This window comes from Heptranchias perlo, chromosome 6 (genome assembly GCF_035084215.1).
Source record: "Heptranchias perlo isolate sHepPer1 chromosome 6, sHepPer1.hap1, whole genome shotgun sequence".
NCBI lineage: Eukaryota > Metazoa > Chordata > Chondrichthyes > Hexanchiformes > Hexanchidae > Heptranchias > Heptranchias perlo.
In genome coordinates, this window is record NC_090330.1 from 54,457,761 (window position 1) to 54,475,791 (window position 18,031).

The following is an 18,031-nucleotide window of genomic DNA, read 5'->3' on the forward strand; positions in this document are numbered from 1 at the left end:
CATGTCAGACCTGATATATCTAATATGTGGAAATAATTTAAGAATATGTTTAAGTTGAGTTGTTTTTAAAGGCAACCATTTGCATTACTATATTACTGTACCAAAGCTACTCAAATTTTGCAATATCCAAGACAGTTTCAGAGTTGGCCACAAGTTATTAAGGTAGCAACAGATCCAGTTCCTACCTGTGAGATCTTCATTTGGCCAAGAGCCTTGGGGACAAGCCTGGCAGGTATACTCATCAAACACAAACTCATTTTCCTTACATGGGGTACAGGTCCAGCAGCAGCTCACCTCTCCTTTCCGGATCACCTGTTCAAATTGGTCGGTGACAGATAGAAATGTTAAAAGATAATTATGATTTGTTCAAATTGTTTTGTTAACTAAACATTTTCACAGAGTTCCAGTGAATTGTCTATGTGATTTGTTATCACTGAGATCCATTCAGAAACTGGCATCTTCATTGTCACAAGGATTTTTTATGTGAAATTGTAGTGTTCAAACAGTAAATTGTGCTCATGCAGTAAATGAAGATATTTATGGGATTTTCTGTCACACATCACCAAATCAGTTGCCCTATCGCAGAATAAGTATATCATGATAAGAGTACAGACACAGATAGAACTTACTGTTTGTAATATATGTGGTTTTTACGATTTAGAACAACTCATTACTTTCTTAAGATATTTCAACCTAAACTAGTTGCAGTGTCACAATACCACCTCAGATTATTGCGTCAGTACGACAGCAAAAAATATAATTGTTATTAGATATTGTAGTTTTACCCGTCCTAAGGAATCCGTCGAATACATGTAAATGGGAACATCACAGCTGGTAATGAGCAGGCGCCAGAACAAAACTATGTTATCGTATTATTGAACGTGAACTTTTAATAATATTCCATGTTTTATAACCGTTCTTGTTATTGCCAGATGGGGAAAGGTAATGCTCAGATTTCTTTATCTGCAGCAGTCCCTGGTCATTAAATGTTCCTGTATTATGATAAATTAACAATTCAGCACCAGTGTGAGAGTTTCCACTGATTCAGTGGAGGTTTACATATATTTAAACCTAGATTTTCTGATATAGATGTAGTTCAGACCTGAATGATTAGAAAGAAAGAACTTACATTTAGATAGCATGTAGCCATGTTCTCAGGAGTGCCAAAATGATTCATAACCAATGAACTACTCTTGAAGTGAAGTCGCTGTTACCATGCAGGCAAACACAGCAGCCAATTTCCTTGAAGCAAGGTCCCACAAACAGTAAATCTGTTTTTGGTGGTGTTGGTTGAGGGAGAAATGTTGACCAGAACATGGACAGAACCCATGCTCTTTTCATAGTGCAGTGGAATCCACCTGAATAGCTATGTTTAACATCTCATGGTTTAACATCTCATCCTCCAACAATACAGCAGTGCCTCAGTACTGTATTGAAGTATTAGGTTAAATGATGTGCTCAAACCTTGCAATTGGGCTTTAACCCATAATCATCTGGCTGAGAGAAGTCAGTGATACCAACTGAGTCAAGTCAGTACTCAAATGGAAGTCTGCTGTTTGCCTGCAATTTTCTTAAGTGAGTTCATTAGCACAGTTCCAGGTGCAGATTTGAACTTGTACAGGATGTACATTAGTGATGGGAGTGTAAAGGAATGGAGATAATTAAAGGGGAGTGTCAGATAGGAGGTCAAAAATTTTGCAAGCTTTTGGAATGGCTTGAAAGGCATCTGAACATATTAGTAGCCTTGGGAAAAGCAGAACGGGGAGAGGACTGAGAAGCGGCAAGCAAAAATTCAGGGCAACTAGAGTTGGGCAATAAATGTGGCCTTGTTAGCATAGTCCACATTCTGAGAACAAATACAAAATTGAAGAGAAAGGAAACCCGAGACGCAGGCATGAGTCGGCAAGTAAGTGACAATGAAGCACAATATCAAACCTCCTGTTTGATAACTACTGAAAAGAAGAGGGTGCTGCATGAGATGCTTGTGAGGAAGGTGACCGTTTTTGCTACTCCATGGCACCAACCCCATAGGTCAGCTTTGCAGAATGTCTGGAAGGAGGTGGAGGCAATTGGAAGTTGCAGATGACTGGTACAGTCACTGGATATGCCAGACCTCTATTGCATGGTAGCTGCAGGTATCCTAGAAGCACATGGCACAGCTCCACATCTAACTCTTTGCTATCCTGGACCCTGTGAAGACAGTTCCACATAACCGTCACAGGTTAGGTACAACAATGTCTGCAGGTATGGTTGGTGGCATTATGATGGGCGCAGTCAATCAGGGTAAGTTACATATTGATCATCCTGGCATACCTCCTCTCATGGAGTGCCACTGGAAGCAGAACATACCGTTATTGGGATGTTTTCAAGTAAGCATCCAAAATTAAGGTTAGTCAGACATTCGCATATCATAGTGGTGCAATTGGGCCTGCGGTTCCAACTTTCTTTGGGAATAAGTGACTTTGCATGGCATTAATTGCCTACCAATAGAAGTAGAGATTGTTGGAGCATGGGGGTTTCTTTGCAGTAGAGGTTGAGGAGCAGGAAACGTAAAAGTAAGGTGATAAGGTGCTACACCTGGTGGGAGGGTGTAATTATAGTGTGACAGGTTTACATAGCAGACATAAGATTTTTAATATATTTTATATTATAAAGGCCCTGAAATGATGCTGTGGAATACTTGCAAAGAAATACCTTTGTGAATAAATCCATCCTCTGCTGTTTTAGCAGAAGTATTATCCCAGGTAAGTCCAGAAGGTTGCAGTTCTCTGTCAAAAATTCCTCTCTGACCCCTCACAGGTGGTCACGCAAGTCATGGAGGTCCCAAATGCCTTGGTTATTTCCTGAAATAATCACTCTTACCTTTCATATGCCATGAACACCTCTTTTTCCAAAAATCCATCTAACACCTTCTTGAAGGACTGCAAAAAGTCATATCACTGCCTCCTTCGGAATTAAGTTCCACACTCAACTGCACAATATGGTATCATCTGCAAAATTTTGCTTTGATGATTACTTTGCTGTCAATGCCCTCCCCATGACTGTTTATGAATATAATAAAGAGGTGACCTAGCACCAAACCCTGGGTCATTCCACTCGTGACCGACCTCATTCTAAAGCTAACCCGTGCTGCAAAACTCCAACAGCCCTACCAAAGTACGGCCAAACTCCAGCCCCCTCCCTCCAGTTCTACCAAATCATAGAACCATCTCCTAGTGCTACCCAAACACAAGACTGCCTCGAATGCAGCAAATTCTTCTCCCCGGTACTGATAAATAGCAGCGCCAGTATTTTCTGCGGGATTTCCTCCGATCGCACGCTGTAAAAGATTGGCGGAAACCCTGGATAAATGACGTTAATGTCCATTTCCACCATTTCTCTGAGGTTTCTCCTGATCTTCTGCTGAAGTTGCTGTGGGAGACTGGAGAACCCCTTGAAAATTCTACCCCAGATATCTAACGCCAACTCGTACTTCTTGCATACAACCTCAGTTTTAAAACTGGTAAGGGATAAAAATTAAATACATATAGGTAAAGGAAGTGCTCAGAATACCATTAAGTACAAGTGAAATTAATGTGTCATTTGAATGCATCCACCAATATTAGGCTTGATGTATTTAATATCCCCCGTCACTTCTAAAAGAAAATCCTGAAAGTGATGTCAGGCTGCTAGGAGGCAACAGAATAGCTCCACACCAAACATTCCGCCCTTGCCCACCAGAGTTACAGTGGAAAAATCTTCCCTATTGTAGTTAGGGATCTAACAAAACCATTTTTATTTGCATTCTTCCTCCTCATTTTGTAGTTACATTTCTTCCCCTCTTTAAGCCTCATCAAGCATTGTGCCATTCTATGGTTGGTGGGGTGGTTGGCTAAACCTGATCTTCTGTTGGGACTGCTCTAGACACGACCATTTGGTAGTAGAGTGACCGAAGTTGACTTGCCCTCTAACTTACCTCTCCTCCCTCTGATCAAATACTTTCTGCTAAGTGCCTCCTTCCAAGTTTGAGATGAAAACTCATTGTGTGCTGAATCATAGCTATGAATCAGCAGGAGACCACTGCATGGCGCAGAACAATGATACATCAACACGATGCACCCCATCAAACCTAACAAATTGTTATTTATTTTTAAGTTTGATGAGCTCAGTGCTGTTGGACACATCCATGACTGGAAGGCAATCTGTAGCAAAAGCAGATTAGACTAGAATGAAGCTCAAAACGGAATTGTCAGCTTCAAAACAGCAGAGACAAATGAAGCCTCAATAGCTCCAAGGCTTCATAACATCACTAATGATAGCTTACTGACAGCACCAGCACAGGCAGTGTGGTGTGAGCTACTGAGGCATGCCAATTTGCAAATTTTATTCATATCTTTCTAATTGATCAATCTGTGACAGTTCTCCTCAAGACTTCTTGATGTTCCACTGTTACATCACCAGGTTTAACATATAATCAGTAATCAAGGTTTACATGAAACCACAAGCAGCAAATAGTATAGTCTATTCTGTATGCAGATTACAGCCCCGATTTTAACCCAACCCACCTGATGGTTAAAATTGCAAAAATCGACTTACTGCCCCTTTCCCGCTGGAAACTCACCGACCACAACTTTTATTGAGGAGCTGATTCATGTCACAAATGCACTCACTGGAAAGATGCAGGTGCCTTATGAATAATTCATATTGGGGTCTGATGATGTCATTAGGACCCCTACGTGATTTTAACTGGGTGGGTCGGAAGCCCCACCCAGTGGCAAGCCCGCTGAGCAAAGCCTCACAGGATTGGCTTCAGAAACTGTCTGACATGACTGGAAGCTGAATTTAAAGAAGCACTCAACTACAAGCACTTAGGTCATTGGATCTGTCTGCCAGTATGTGTTGTGCATTTCCAAGGCAGTTCTGAGCTTCCAGTTTGCTTCATTCTGATTTTCCCCTATATCTACCCTCATTAAGCACTCACTGTTTCTCATGGGTGCTGTTTTTGCTTCACTCCTTTGGATGGACGAACAGTTGGAGGAAGAGGAGCAGCAACAGCCTGAAGAACCAAGACAAGCAGCAGGTGGTCCTTTCAGAAGACATGCTCCTTTAAGACTGCGACAGGGGACATCAGCTGCATCTCCCAGGCTGCAGTGCATGCAGTGTACAGCTACATTAAACAGGTCACCAAGCCCTCTTTGCCAGAGCAAATCAGTACAGCCCCTACCACCTAAATCGCTCACTTTTAAATCGGGCAATCGTTTGAATCAGCCAAATAGCTCTAAACAATTTCCATTACCATTATGGTCAATTACAAAGTTGTCGCTTATAGCATGTTAAGTGTGACAGCTGCTTTAGCCTTAAACAGGTGTTCAGTAAGTAGTTTGCACCTTGTTAAGGTGTGCTTCTAAGTAAATTACATGACAATAACTCAACCAAGCTGTTCAGGTACAGCTAATACTGTACATTTTTTTATCTATGGTATTTATTTGTCATCTGCTACCCCTGCCAAACCTCAGTGGAGTTCAAGTTCCTCAGCTGCTGCCACTGCCTCTGCTATTCTTATGCAAGTAATTATTATTATAAGCAATTAGCTGGATTGCTCTTGCATAGAGCCGGTGCGGACTTAATGGGTCGAATGGCCTCCTTCCGTGCTTTAACTTTTCTATGATTCTATACAATGAGAATTATGGGACCGCCAGGAACATCATAGACCATACCATTGGCATATTGAAGCAAAGGTTCAGGAGCCTTGATCGCTCTTGGGGCTCCCTACAATATGGTCCAGACAAAGTGGGCTGCATCATTATAGTTTGCTGCATTCTGTACAACATGGCAATGCAAAGATGATTGGAGTTGGAGGAGGCACAGCAACAAGAGGCATCATTAGACGAGGAAGAACTGGATGAAGGTAACGGAGAACCAAAAGGAGGAGGGGCAGCGCAATGCATTGCAACTGGAGAGGTCAGGGATTAAACACAGACAGGTTCAGGCTCTTGCTAGGTGGACAGTGGGCACTTCCAAAACAGCACAGGGGACTGCACACCTCATGATAAAATCTATGCATTCATTGGCACCATCCTCCTGACCACACACCATATCCCATTAAACATTAGCTCCACTAATTGGAGGTGGGGAGCTTCAGCAGCAACTACTCAATTACTTACATAGAATTACATAGAATATACAGCACAAAACAAGCCATTCGGCCCAATTGGTTCATGTCGGGGTTTATGCTCCACACGAGCCTACTCCAACTTTACTTCATCTAACCTTATCAGCGTAACCTTCTAATCCTTTCTCCCTCTTGTGTTTATCTAGCTTCCCCTTAAATGCATCTATGCTGTTCACCTCAACTACTCCTTGTGATAGCGAGTACCTAGAGATCTAGCAACCTAAACAAGCGAGCTATCAAACCATAGCTTTATGAGCAGATGTTCACTTAAAAGACCCTCCAGCCTCTTTTCTCCAAAGCCGTAGAGTTCCCTCATCCCCTATTTCATAGAATCTGTCTTCAGCATGGTGAAAGAACCTATACAGGACAGCCTGCAACATGGACAGCTACCATGGCTATTGTTGACATCCATGTCAAATGTCCCATATCAGGTTTACTCATCACCAATTTCTTAATTCAGGTCCTCATGTAAGAGGCCTTGGGGACAGAGACCTGCTTGCCATGAGGTTGTCTTTCTCCAGGTCCAGGAACACCGTGGTCCATTGAAGTGACTCAATTGCTGCTCTGGTAGAGATCAACTCAGTCTAAAAAAGGGATAAAATCTTCTGTGTGTATTACAGAATGCACAGCTATCATATATGTTCCTGGTAATCAATGCCTCTTTTCTTAGATTGTGCATTCCAATACATTTATTGCCCTGAATGCACACAGTCATTCTGTATATCATGTCCTTTTATTTTTTTACCATGGACTAAAACTATTAATGCTTTTACATTTTTCTTTCTTTTTAGTGCTACACACTTACTCAAAAGCTTCAGATATATTCTTTATTAAGTGATCATTCTTGAATGATATATAATTCTGTGCACACAAATTCTTCTCTTATCAGAAATAAAATGTATTAAAAAGTAACCACTCTCAGTTGAATCTCTTTGTTAGAATACTTTAAGCCATACAAGACAAGCCGATAAGGATAGTATCCTGCATTAGCAGATTAATTTCTAAATCAATAAGGCTTTTCTAGGTGAATTGGAGCCAAAGTTACTTTCAGTTTGATTGATGTTGACCCAGTACAGTGTATTATTGAATAAATGCATCGGATACTAAAGAAACGTTTGTATCACAGAATATAATTTATAATACTGATTGTTTTAGAAGTTGTTGGAACAAACTGTGTTAAATTTTGTTTGGTGCAATGAGATGAATTATTAACCCTTAGGCTGCTGTCAGTCCCAGACAATTCTGTACTTCCTAGGTTGTTCATTTTTTGAAAAAAGATTTCAGACCACAGAACATGAAGTGAAAAAATCACCTGACATCATAGTAATTAGACGTAAAGGAGTAGCTGAATGACTGTAACATTGAAGTAGTATCCCTGTACTACCCCTGATGTTGCATAAGTAAAAATAAAGGTGAGAAGTTTTCATAATCGATCGTAATCAATTCGTGACTGGAACAGGGCATTCTCCAGCATCACAAGGAGGAGTGGGATTGACAAGAAATGAACCATTCTTCAACTGCCTGATTTAATGCTCTTGGTCTTACTTTTTAATGGGCTTCAATTGACTGGTTAGATCTGCCCTTGGTATATAAGACCTGTGCCCAGCAGTCAATTGAAGCCACACAGGTGTATCCTGTTCTGCTGTAATTGACTGAATTCAGACAAATTCAAACTGAATTTTTAAAGTAATTGCAGCAGCAGCAGCAGCAGGAGAAACAGGCCTGGATCACTGGTTTCAACTGACTGCTGGTCACTGCAGGTACAGGTGATCAATACTGGATTCATGTGACCTTGGGAGCCTGTGTGGCCAAGATTCTGGGTGCATTGTGATGAACACCCCCGAACAGGTGCAATTGGTGGAAACTCATCATTCTGACCTGGTGGCGTGGCCTGTTATATGGTCAGGGACTGCTTCGGGTGAATGGACTCTTGAACCAGTGTAAAAGATCACAGATACTTCAGTGTAAAGTGGTTATGGGTGTAACTCACTAATGCCACGATCTTTAGCATTATTTCATGCGATCACATTGATAACTGGTTGGAACTAATGTGGAAACTCCACGCCAAAAATTTTTTAAAAGTTTACTTCTGCTCTGCTTAGCATTTATTTTCTCACTGTCTCTTGTCTTTTACATTCACTACGTTAACTTTTATTTTATGTTTATGTGTAATTGCCATACACTATTTCTTACATATTTTAAAAATTACCTGCTTTCTTATGTCCATCGATTGTCTTCCATTCTGAAACTCAAAGGTATATCTCTAAGAATTTGGACTCAGGCTGAAAGCCTGTTCCAAAGACCAATTTTCCAACCAGTTGGGATACAGAATATTGAAGTCTGAGCTGGTTGCATCATTAAAGTGACCAGGTCAAACTGTTTTTAAGCCCATTTTTTTGGCCTACTTTTCCGAAGTGTGAAGTTCCTAATGCGATAAGTTCTCTGCTTCGCAAGGAAGCAGATGTGATGAAACAAGTTCTATCATCAGGGGCTAATAGCTGATGTAATAAATATTGGTTCTTTATTTCCACTAGTTACTGGATGTTCTGGTTAATTATAACCTTGACTTCTGCTAATCAATTGCAGGAAAATAATTAAGGGTTTCCTGACTGCAGTTGTTTTGTGTGCATTCACGTTTGTGACCTTCTGGGCTCAATTGACTGCAGGTTTCGAGTGGGTGGGGGGCAGGTCGAGTGCAAAACGTACTTGCTGGTTTAAATTTCAAGCCTGGAGATTTTAACCCCCAGCCTCATCTACATGCCGTCAGTCAGCTGTGTGCTTGAAAAGGACGGAAAGTGGCAGTTGGCCAGCGGGCGGGAGAGGAAGTTTGGCCGGCCAGAGGCTGCCGGTCAGCACTAAATGAAGACTTAGTAGCAAGCAGGTTACGTTATGGGGAAGGGATTTTGGGACAGTATCATAGGATCCGGGACAGGGGAGGCCTAAACATTCCTTGGAGGGCCTCTTCTATCTACAGACCATCTATAAATTTGGGCAGCCTGATGGGTAAGGCAAGACAGATTCCCTGCTCCAGCCCAGTTAAAATGTAATCGCCATCCTATTGATGTAATAGGACTTCAATTTGCATAAATCCATGAGGCTCCCACTTGTTTTCAGCATGCATCCCAGCCACCTAAATGCAGTGAGCAGTTAAAATGATGCGCAGTGTGATTACAGCAGGAATGGGGCGGGAGGGTTAAAATCGATCCCCCGAGTCACAGTATTACATTATTTTATATGATATACTTCAGGAAAATTACAGTCTACTCACCTTTATTTCTGCTTTCTCACACGGGTCACTGCAGACAGATCGAATAACAAGATTTTTACTGGACCAGATTTCATCATCGTCCATTTTCAGCTCCCCGTTGTCCCAGCTTCCAACATTAATATAATCAAAATATTCTTTGGCCAGCTTTTTAAAATTCATGATTTCATACCTAAATGAGAGCATGTTTGTTAGAACTGAAATGCTTCAGAATCCTTCATACATTGACTTGTATGTTACTGCATCCACTTTCACATTTACAACGAAGGTGTGGCATTGAGCCTCTCTCTGCATGTGTGCAATTCTTATTAATTGTTTCTGTCCATTCACGCTATCTATGGAGTATTAAAGTGGGTGGTATTTCAAAAGGTAAATAAGACAATAGCTAATATTTAATGCACAATTAACATACCAATCATTGTAAGTTGGTTTAATGAAAAATGAGTTTTTGCACTGGAAACAAAAGATATTAACGTCCAATGAATATTATACATGGATAGAAAATGTATGTTTTAGTATTGAAGGCCCCAATAAATCTTAACCGGTATCTTGCCAACTTAATTGCAAAGTATTTTGATTCTTTTTCTAAGTATTTTTCACACTTCAACTTTAAATTGCTCTCAGAATGTGCACTTCAGCTTTTGACTGTCTGGAGATTTTAGAAATAGTGCAAATATGGAAGCATGGCACATCAGTAGTGATGGCCTTTACACAAACAATGGAAAACACCAGTACCAAATAGAAATACTTTTTTTTTATTCGTTCATGGGATGTGGGCGTCGCAGGCAAGGCCAGCATTTATTGCCCATCCCTAATTGCCCTTGAGGAGGCGGTGATGAGCCGCCTTCTTGAACCGCTGCAGTCCATGTGGTGAAGGTTCTCCCACAGTGCTGTTAGGTAGGGAGTTCCAGGATTTTGACCCAGTGATGATGAAGGAACGGCGATATATTTCCAAATCAGAATGGTTTGTGATTTGGAGGGGAACATGCAGGTGGTGTTGCTTCCATGTGCCTGCCGTCCTTGTCCTTCTAGTTGGTAGAGGTCGCGGGTTTGGGAGGTGCTGTCGAAGAAGCCTTGGCGAGTTGCTGCAGTGCATCCTGTAGATGGTACACACTGCAGCCACAGTGCGCCAGTGGATGTTTAGAGTGGTGGATGGGGTGCCAATCAAGCGGGCACCTTTGTCCTGGATGGTGTCAAGCTCCTTGAGTGTTGTTGGAGCTGCACTCATCCAGGCAAGTGGAGAGTATTCCATCACACTCCTGACTTGTGCCTTGTAGATGGTGGAAAGGCTTTGGGGAGTCAGGAGGTGAGTCATTCGCTGCAGAATACCCAGCCTCTGACCTGCTCTTGTAGCCACAGTATTTATGTGGCTGGTCCAGTTAAGTTTTTGGTCAATGGTGACCCCCAGGATGTTGAAGGTGGGGGATTCAGCGATGGTAATGCTGTTGAATGTCGAGGGGAGGTGGTTAGACTCTCTCTTGTTGGAGATGGTCATTGCATGGCACTTATCTGCGTGAATGTTACTTGCCACTTATGAGCCCAAGCCTGGATGTTGTCCAGGTCTTGCTGCATGAGGGCACGGGCTGCTTCATTATCTGAGGGGTTGCAAATTGAACTGAACACTGTGCAATCATCAGCGAACATCCCCATTTCTGACCTTATGATGGAGGGAAGGTCATTGATGAAGCAGCTAAAGAGGATAGTCCTAAAGAGGATAAGGCATTAATGTGCATAAACAGTTAAATGAAGAGAACTGTATAATGACTGGTGTGGATGGTTGTTGACATTTTTCATGAAGTTCTGTAGCTTGTCTAATCCTTCCCTAATTATGGTGGCAAATTTCCTTGTCTATGCAATTCAATGAGATGTTATAAATCATCATACAATAATTGTGGTCTGATAATCTCAATTGTAATGTTTTAATAAAAGGCTATGCAAACGTTGATCACTTTCATAGACGGATTATTCTGTACCTTCCTGGTGAATCTCCATTCTCATCAAAAGAGATGATATCTCCGGATACCCCGGTGAAGTTGATTTTCATGAGGAAGTCCAGCAGTATTCTCCCATCGATTGGTTTCATGGCATCACACAGCCCATTAACTCCGGGACACAGGCTTTGCTGCATGTTGTGTAGAGCATGGGCCATAGAATAAATGGCATTTATTACAAATCCCATTTTGGTGTCTTGGACATATTGATCTTGTAATGATTCTGTTCCTGTTGTTAAAGAGAACACAGGAAGTCTCATATTATACTTCAAACAAATGTGTTGTTTAATCATGAAACTTTAGACCACCAAAAACATATTAAAAACACAATGAGAGTAATAACTAACCATATTAACTAACAAGTAAGCTTACTGAGAATGTTACTTTGATATATTGTCATATTCCCATGGGGCCCTATTCATGTTCTCCACTCCTCCTCATATTCCCATGGGACCCTGTGTATGTTCTCCACTCCTCATATTCCCATGGGGCCCTGTGTATGTTCTCCACTCCTCATATTCCCATGGGGCCCTGTGTATGTTCTCCACTCCTCATATTCCCATGGGGCCCTGTGTATGTTCTCCACTCCTCCTCATATTCCCATGGGGCCCTGTGCATGTTCTCCACTCCTCATATTCCCATGGGACCCTGTGTATGTTCTCCACTCCTCCTCATATTCCCATGGGGCCCTGTGTATGTTCTCCACTCCTCCTCATATTCCCATGGGGCCCTGTGCATGTTCTCCACTCCTCATATTCCCATGGGACCCTGTGTATGTTCTCCACTCCTCCTCATATTCCCATGGGGCCCTGTGCATGTTCTCCACTCCTCATATTCCCATGGGACCCTGTGCATGTTCTCCACTCCTCATATTCCCATGGGGCCCTGTGTATGTTCTCCACTCCTCCTCATATTCCCATGGGACCCTGTGTATGTTCTCCACTCCTCCTCATATTCCCATGGGGCCCTGTGTATGTTCTCCACTCCTCATATTCCCATGGGGCCCTGTGTATGTTCTCCACTCCTCCTCATATTCCCATGGGGCCCTGTGCATGTTCTCCACTCCTCATATTCCCATGGGGCCCTGTGCATGTTCTCCACTCCTCCTCATATTCCCATGGGGCCCTGTGTATGTTCTCCACTCCTCATATTCCCATGGGATCCTGTGTATGTTCTCCACTCCTCCTCATATTCCCATGGGACCCTGTGTATGTTCTCCACTCCTCATATTCCCATGGGGCCCTGTGCACGTTCTCCACTCCTCATATTCCCATGGGGCCCTGTGTATGTTCTCCACTCCTCATATTCCCATGGGACCCTGTGTATGTTCTCCACTCCTCCTCATATTCCCATGGGGCCCTGTGCATGTTCTCCACTCCTCATATTCCCATGGGACCCTGTGCATGTTCTCCACTCCTCATATTCCCATGGGGCCCTGTGTATGTTCTCCACTCCTCATATTCCCATGGGACCCTGTGTATGTTCTCCACTCCTCATATTCCCATGGGGCCCTGTGTATGTTCTCCACTCCTCATATTCCCATGGGGCCCTGTGTATGTTCTCCACTCCTCATATTCCCATGGGACCCTGTGTATGTTCTCCACTCCTCCTCATATTCCCATGGGGCCCTGTGCATGTTCTCCACTCCTCATATTCCCATGGGACCCTGTGCATGTTCTCCACTCCTCATATTCCCATGGGGCCCTGTGTATGTTCTCCACTCCTCCTCATATTCCCATGGGACCCTGTGTATGTTCTCCACTCCTCCTCATATTCCCATGGGGCCCTGTGCATGTTCTCCACTCCTCATATTCCCATGGGGCCCTGTGCATGTTCTCCACTCCTCCTCATATTCCCATGGGGCCCTGTGCATGTTCTCCACTCCTCATATTCCCATGGGACCCTGTGTATGTTCTCCACTCCTCCTCATATTCCCATGGGACCCTGTGCATGTTCTCCACTCCTCCTCATATTCCCATGGAGCCCTGTGCACGTTCTCCACTCCTCATATTCCCATGGGGCCCTGTGTATGTTCTCCACTCCTCCTCATATTCCCATGGGGCCCTATTCATGTTCTCCACTCCTCATATTCCCATGGGGCCCTGTGCACGTTCTCCACTCCTCATATTCCCATGGGGCCCTGTGTATGTTCTCCACTCCTCCTCATATTCCCATGGGACCCTGTGCATGTTCTCCTCTCCTCATATTCCCATGGGACCCTGTGCATGTTCTCCACTCCTCCTCATATTCCCATGGGACCCTGTGTATGTTCTCCACTCCTCATATTCCCATGGGACCCTGTGTATGTTCTCCACTCCTCATATTCCCATGGGACCCTGTGCATGTTCTCCTCTCCTCATATTCCCATGGGGCCCTGTGCATGTTCTCCACTCCTCCTCATATTCCCATGGGACCCTGTGCACGTTCTCCACTCCTCCTCATATTCCCATGGAGCCCTGTGTATGTTCTCCACTCTTCCTCATATTCCCATGGGACCCTGTGCATGTTCTCCACTCCTCCTCATATTCCCATGGGGCCCTGTGCATGTTCTCCACTCCTCCTCATATTCCCATGGGGCCCTGTGCATGTTCTCCACTCCTCATATTCCCATGGGACCCTGTGCATGTTCTCCACTCCTCCTCATATTCCCATGGGACCCTGTGCACGTTCTCCACTCCTCCTCATATTCCCATGGAGCCCTGTGTATGTTCTCCACTCCTCCTCATATTCCCATGGGACCCTGTGCATGTTCTCCACTCCTCCTCATATTCCCATGGGGCCCTGTGCATGTTCTCCACTCCTCCTCATATTCCCATGGGGCCCTGTGCATGTTCTCCACTCCTCATATTCCCATGGGGCCCTGTGCACGTTCTCCACTCCTCATATTCCCATGGGACCCTGTGCACGTTCTCCACTCCTCCTCATATTCCCATGGGACCCTGTGCATGTTCTCCACTCCTCATATTCCCATGGGGCCCTGTGTATGTTCTCCACTCCTCATATTCCCATGGGACCCTGTGTATGTTCTCCACTCCTCCTCATATTCCCATGGGACCCTGTGTATGTTCTCCACTCCTCATATTCCCATGGGACCCTGTGTATGTTCTCCACTCCTCCTCATATTCCCATGGGACCCTGTGCATGTTCTCCACTCCTCATATTCCCATGGGACGCTGTGCATGTTCTCCACTCCTCCTCATATTCCCATGGGGCCCTGTGCATGTTCTCCACTCCTCCTCATATTCCCATGGGACCCTGTGTATGTTCTCCACTCCTCCTCATATTCCCATGGGACCCTATGCATGTTCTCCACTCCTCCTCATATTCCCATGGGACCCTGTGCACGTTCTCCACTCCTCATATTCCCATGGGACCCTGTGCACGTTCTCCACTCCTCTTATTCCCATGGGGCCCTGTGTATGTTCTCCACTCCTCCTCATATTCCCATGGGACCCTGTGTATGTTCTCCACTCCTCCTCATATTCCCATGGGACCCTGTGTATGTTCTCCACTCCTCATATTCCCATGGGACCCTGTGTATGTTCTCCACTCCTCCTCATATTCCCATGGGGCCCTGTGCACGTTCTCCACTCCTCATATTCCCATGGGGCCCTGTGCACGTTCTCCACTCCTCATATTCCCATGGGGCCCTGTGCATGTTCTCCACTCCTCCTCATATTCCCATGGGGCCCTGTGCATGTTCTCCACTCCTCATATTCCCATGGGGCCCTGTGCATGTTCTCCACTCCTCCTCATATTCCCATGGGGCCCTGTGCATGTTCTCCACTCCTCATATTCCCATGGGGCCCTGTGCACGTTCTCCACTCCTCATATTCCCATGGGGCCCTGTGCATGTTCTCCACTCCTCCTCATATTCCCATGGGACCCTGTGTATGTTCTCCACTCCTCCTCATATTCCCATGGGGCCCTATGCATGTTCTCCACTCCTCATATTCCCATGGGACCCTGTGCACGTTCTCCACTCCTCATATTCCCATGGGGCCCTGTGCACGTTCTCCACTCCTCATATTCCCATGGGGCCCTGTGCATGTTCTCCACTCCTCCTCATATTCCCATGGGACCCCGTGCACGTTCTCCACTCCTCATATTCCCATGGGACCCTGTGCACGTTCTCCACTCCTCATATTCCCATGGGACCCTGTGCACGTTCTCCACTCCTCATATTCCTATGGGGCCCTGTGCATGTTCTCCACTCCTCCTCATATTCCCATGGGACCCTGTGTATGTTCTCCACTCCTCATATTCCCATGGGGCCCTGTGCATGTTCTCCACTCCTCATATTCCCATGGGGCCCTGTGCATGTTCTCCACTCCTCCTCATATTCCCATGGGACCCTGTGCACGTTCTCCACTCCTCATATTCCCATGGGGCCCTGTGCACGTTCTCCACTCCTCCTCATATTCCCATGGGACCCTGTGCACGTTCTCCACTCCTCATATTCCCATGGGGCCCTGTGCACGTTCTCCACTCCTCATATTCCCATGGGACCCTGTGTATGTTCTCCACTCCTCATATTCCCATGGGGCCCTGTGCACGTTCTCCACTCCTCATATTCCCATGGGACCCTGTGTATGTTCTCCACTCCTCATATTCCCATGGGACCCTGTGCACGTTCTCCTCTCCTCCTCATATTCCCATGGGACCCTGTGTATGTTCTCCACTCCTCATATTCCCATGGGGCCCTGTGTATGTTCTCCACTCCTCCTCATATTCCCATGGAGCCCTGTGTATGTTCTCCACTCCTCCTCATATTCCCATGGGACCCTGTGTATGTTCTCCACTCCTCCTCATATTCCCATGGAGCCCTGTGTATGTTCTCAACTCCTCCTCATATTCCCATGGGACCCTGTGTATGTTCTCCACTCCTCCTCATATTCCCATGGGACCCTGTGTATGTTCTCCACTCCTCCTCATATTCCCATGGAGCCCTGTGCACGTTCTCCACTCCTCCTCATATTCCCATGGGACCCTGTGTATGTTCTCCACTCCTCCTCATATTCCCATGGAGCCCTGTGCACGTTCTCCACTCCTCCTCATATTCCCATGGAGCCCTGTGCACGTTCTCCACTCCTCCTCATATTCCCATGGGACCCTGTGTATGTTCTCCACTCCTCCTCATATTCCCATGGGACCCTGTGCACGTTCTCCACTCCTCCTCATATTCCCATGGGGCCCTATGCATGTTCTCCACTCCTCCTCATATTCCCATGGGACCCTGTGTATGTTCTCCACTCCTCCTCATATTCCCATGGGACCCTGTGTATGTTCTCCACTCCTCCTCATATTCCCATGGGACCCTGTGCACGTTCTCCACTCCTCCTCATATTCCCATGGGGCCCTATGCATGTTCTCCACTCCTCCTCATATTCCCATGGGACCCTGTGTATGTTCTCCACTCCTCCTCATATTCCCATGGGACCCTGTGCACGTTCTCCACTCCTCCTCATATTCCCATGGGGCCCTATGCATGTTCTCCACTCCTCCTCATATTCCCATGGGGCCCTGTGCATGTTCTCCACTCCTCCTCATATTCCCATGGGACCCTATGCATGTTCTCCACTCCTCCTCATATTCCCATGGGACCCTGTGTATGTTCTCCACTCCTCCTCATATTCCCATGGGACCCTGTGCACGTTCTCCACTCCTCATATTCCCATGGGACCCTGTGTATGTTCTCCACTCCTCCTCATATTCCCATGGGGCCCTGTGTATGTTCTCCACTCCTCATATTCCCATGGGACCCTGTGTATGTTCTCCACTCCTCCTCATATTCCCATGGGACCCTGTGCACGTTCTCCACTCCTCATATTCCCATGGGACCCTGTGTATGTTCTCCACTCCTCCTCATATTCCCATGGGGCCCTGTGTATGTTCTCCACTCCTCCTCATATTCCCATGGGGCCCTATGCATGTTTGCCACTCCTACTACACTGGGTTATTACTTGTTCCCCGAACACTTTGCTTCACTATCAATAACCACTTTTGCTCACGATGACCCAGCCCTATAAAATCTCCTTCCTCGATCCCTCTACTTTACCACCTCCCTCCCTAGTTTCAAAAATCTCCTCCAAACACTTCTCTTTGGCCCCTGTACAATTTCCACTCTCCTTTCCTTTCCCTTCTGCTCATCATCCACTGTTTTTCCATCACCTTGTGAAATGCTTTGAGATGTCTCTCTATATGTAAAGAGCACTTTCAAAGTGTATATTGTCTTATATCTACATTACTGACACAACAACCTAACAATACACTATTAAATAAAAACAGAACAGGCTTCAAATGCATAGTAAGTCAATCAAAAACATGAAGAAAAAGTAATTCAGTGTTACTAGTGCATTCCTTTAGCTACAAAGTTCATGTTGGGTTTAAAAATATTGTTGTGCAAGATCATAACTAATTTGAATACTAAATATTGCTGATGGGTGTCTTGAGGACAATAACGCTGAACTGAGGATATGGCAATAATACAGTCCTAGGCACTTTTAAACTTACCCTTTTTTTGTTTTGATTTGGGGAAAATGACCTCCATATGCCATTCTCCTCCACTTGTCATTGCCTTGTCATTGGAAGCTCCATAGGCCAGCTACACTCTGCTGTGTTACA

At 45.0% G+C, this 18,031-nt stretch overlaps 1 protein-coding gene across 1 annotated transcript in view; it reads right to left on the bottom strand.

Annotated features, from left to right (window-relative positions):
* Positions 1–18,031, bottom strand: part of grm5b (glutamate receptor, metabotropic 5b) — a 432,178-nt gene that overhangs the window by 110,438 nt on the left and 303,709 nt on the right. The window contains exons 4-6 of the mRNA XM_067986328.1: positions 11,390–11,636; positions 9,420–9,588; positions 186–312 (exon numbers count right to left, since the gene is read on the bottom strand). Coding sequence (XP_067842429.1) covers positions 186–312; positions 9,420–9,588; positions 11,390–11,636 — 543 coding nt within the window. The remainder of the gene's footprint in view (positions 1–185; positions 313–9,419; positions 9,589–11,389; positions 11,637–18,031) is intronic.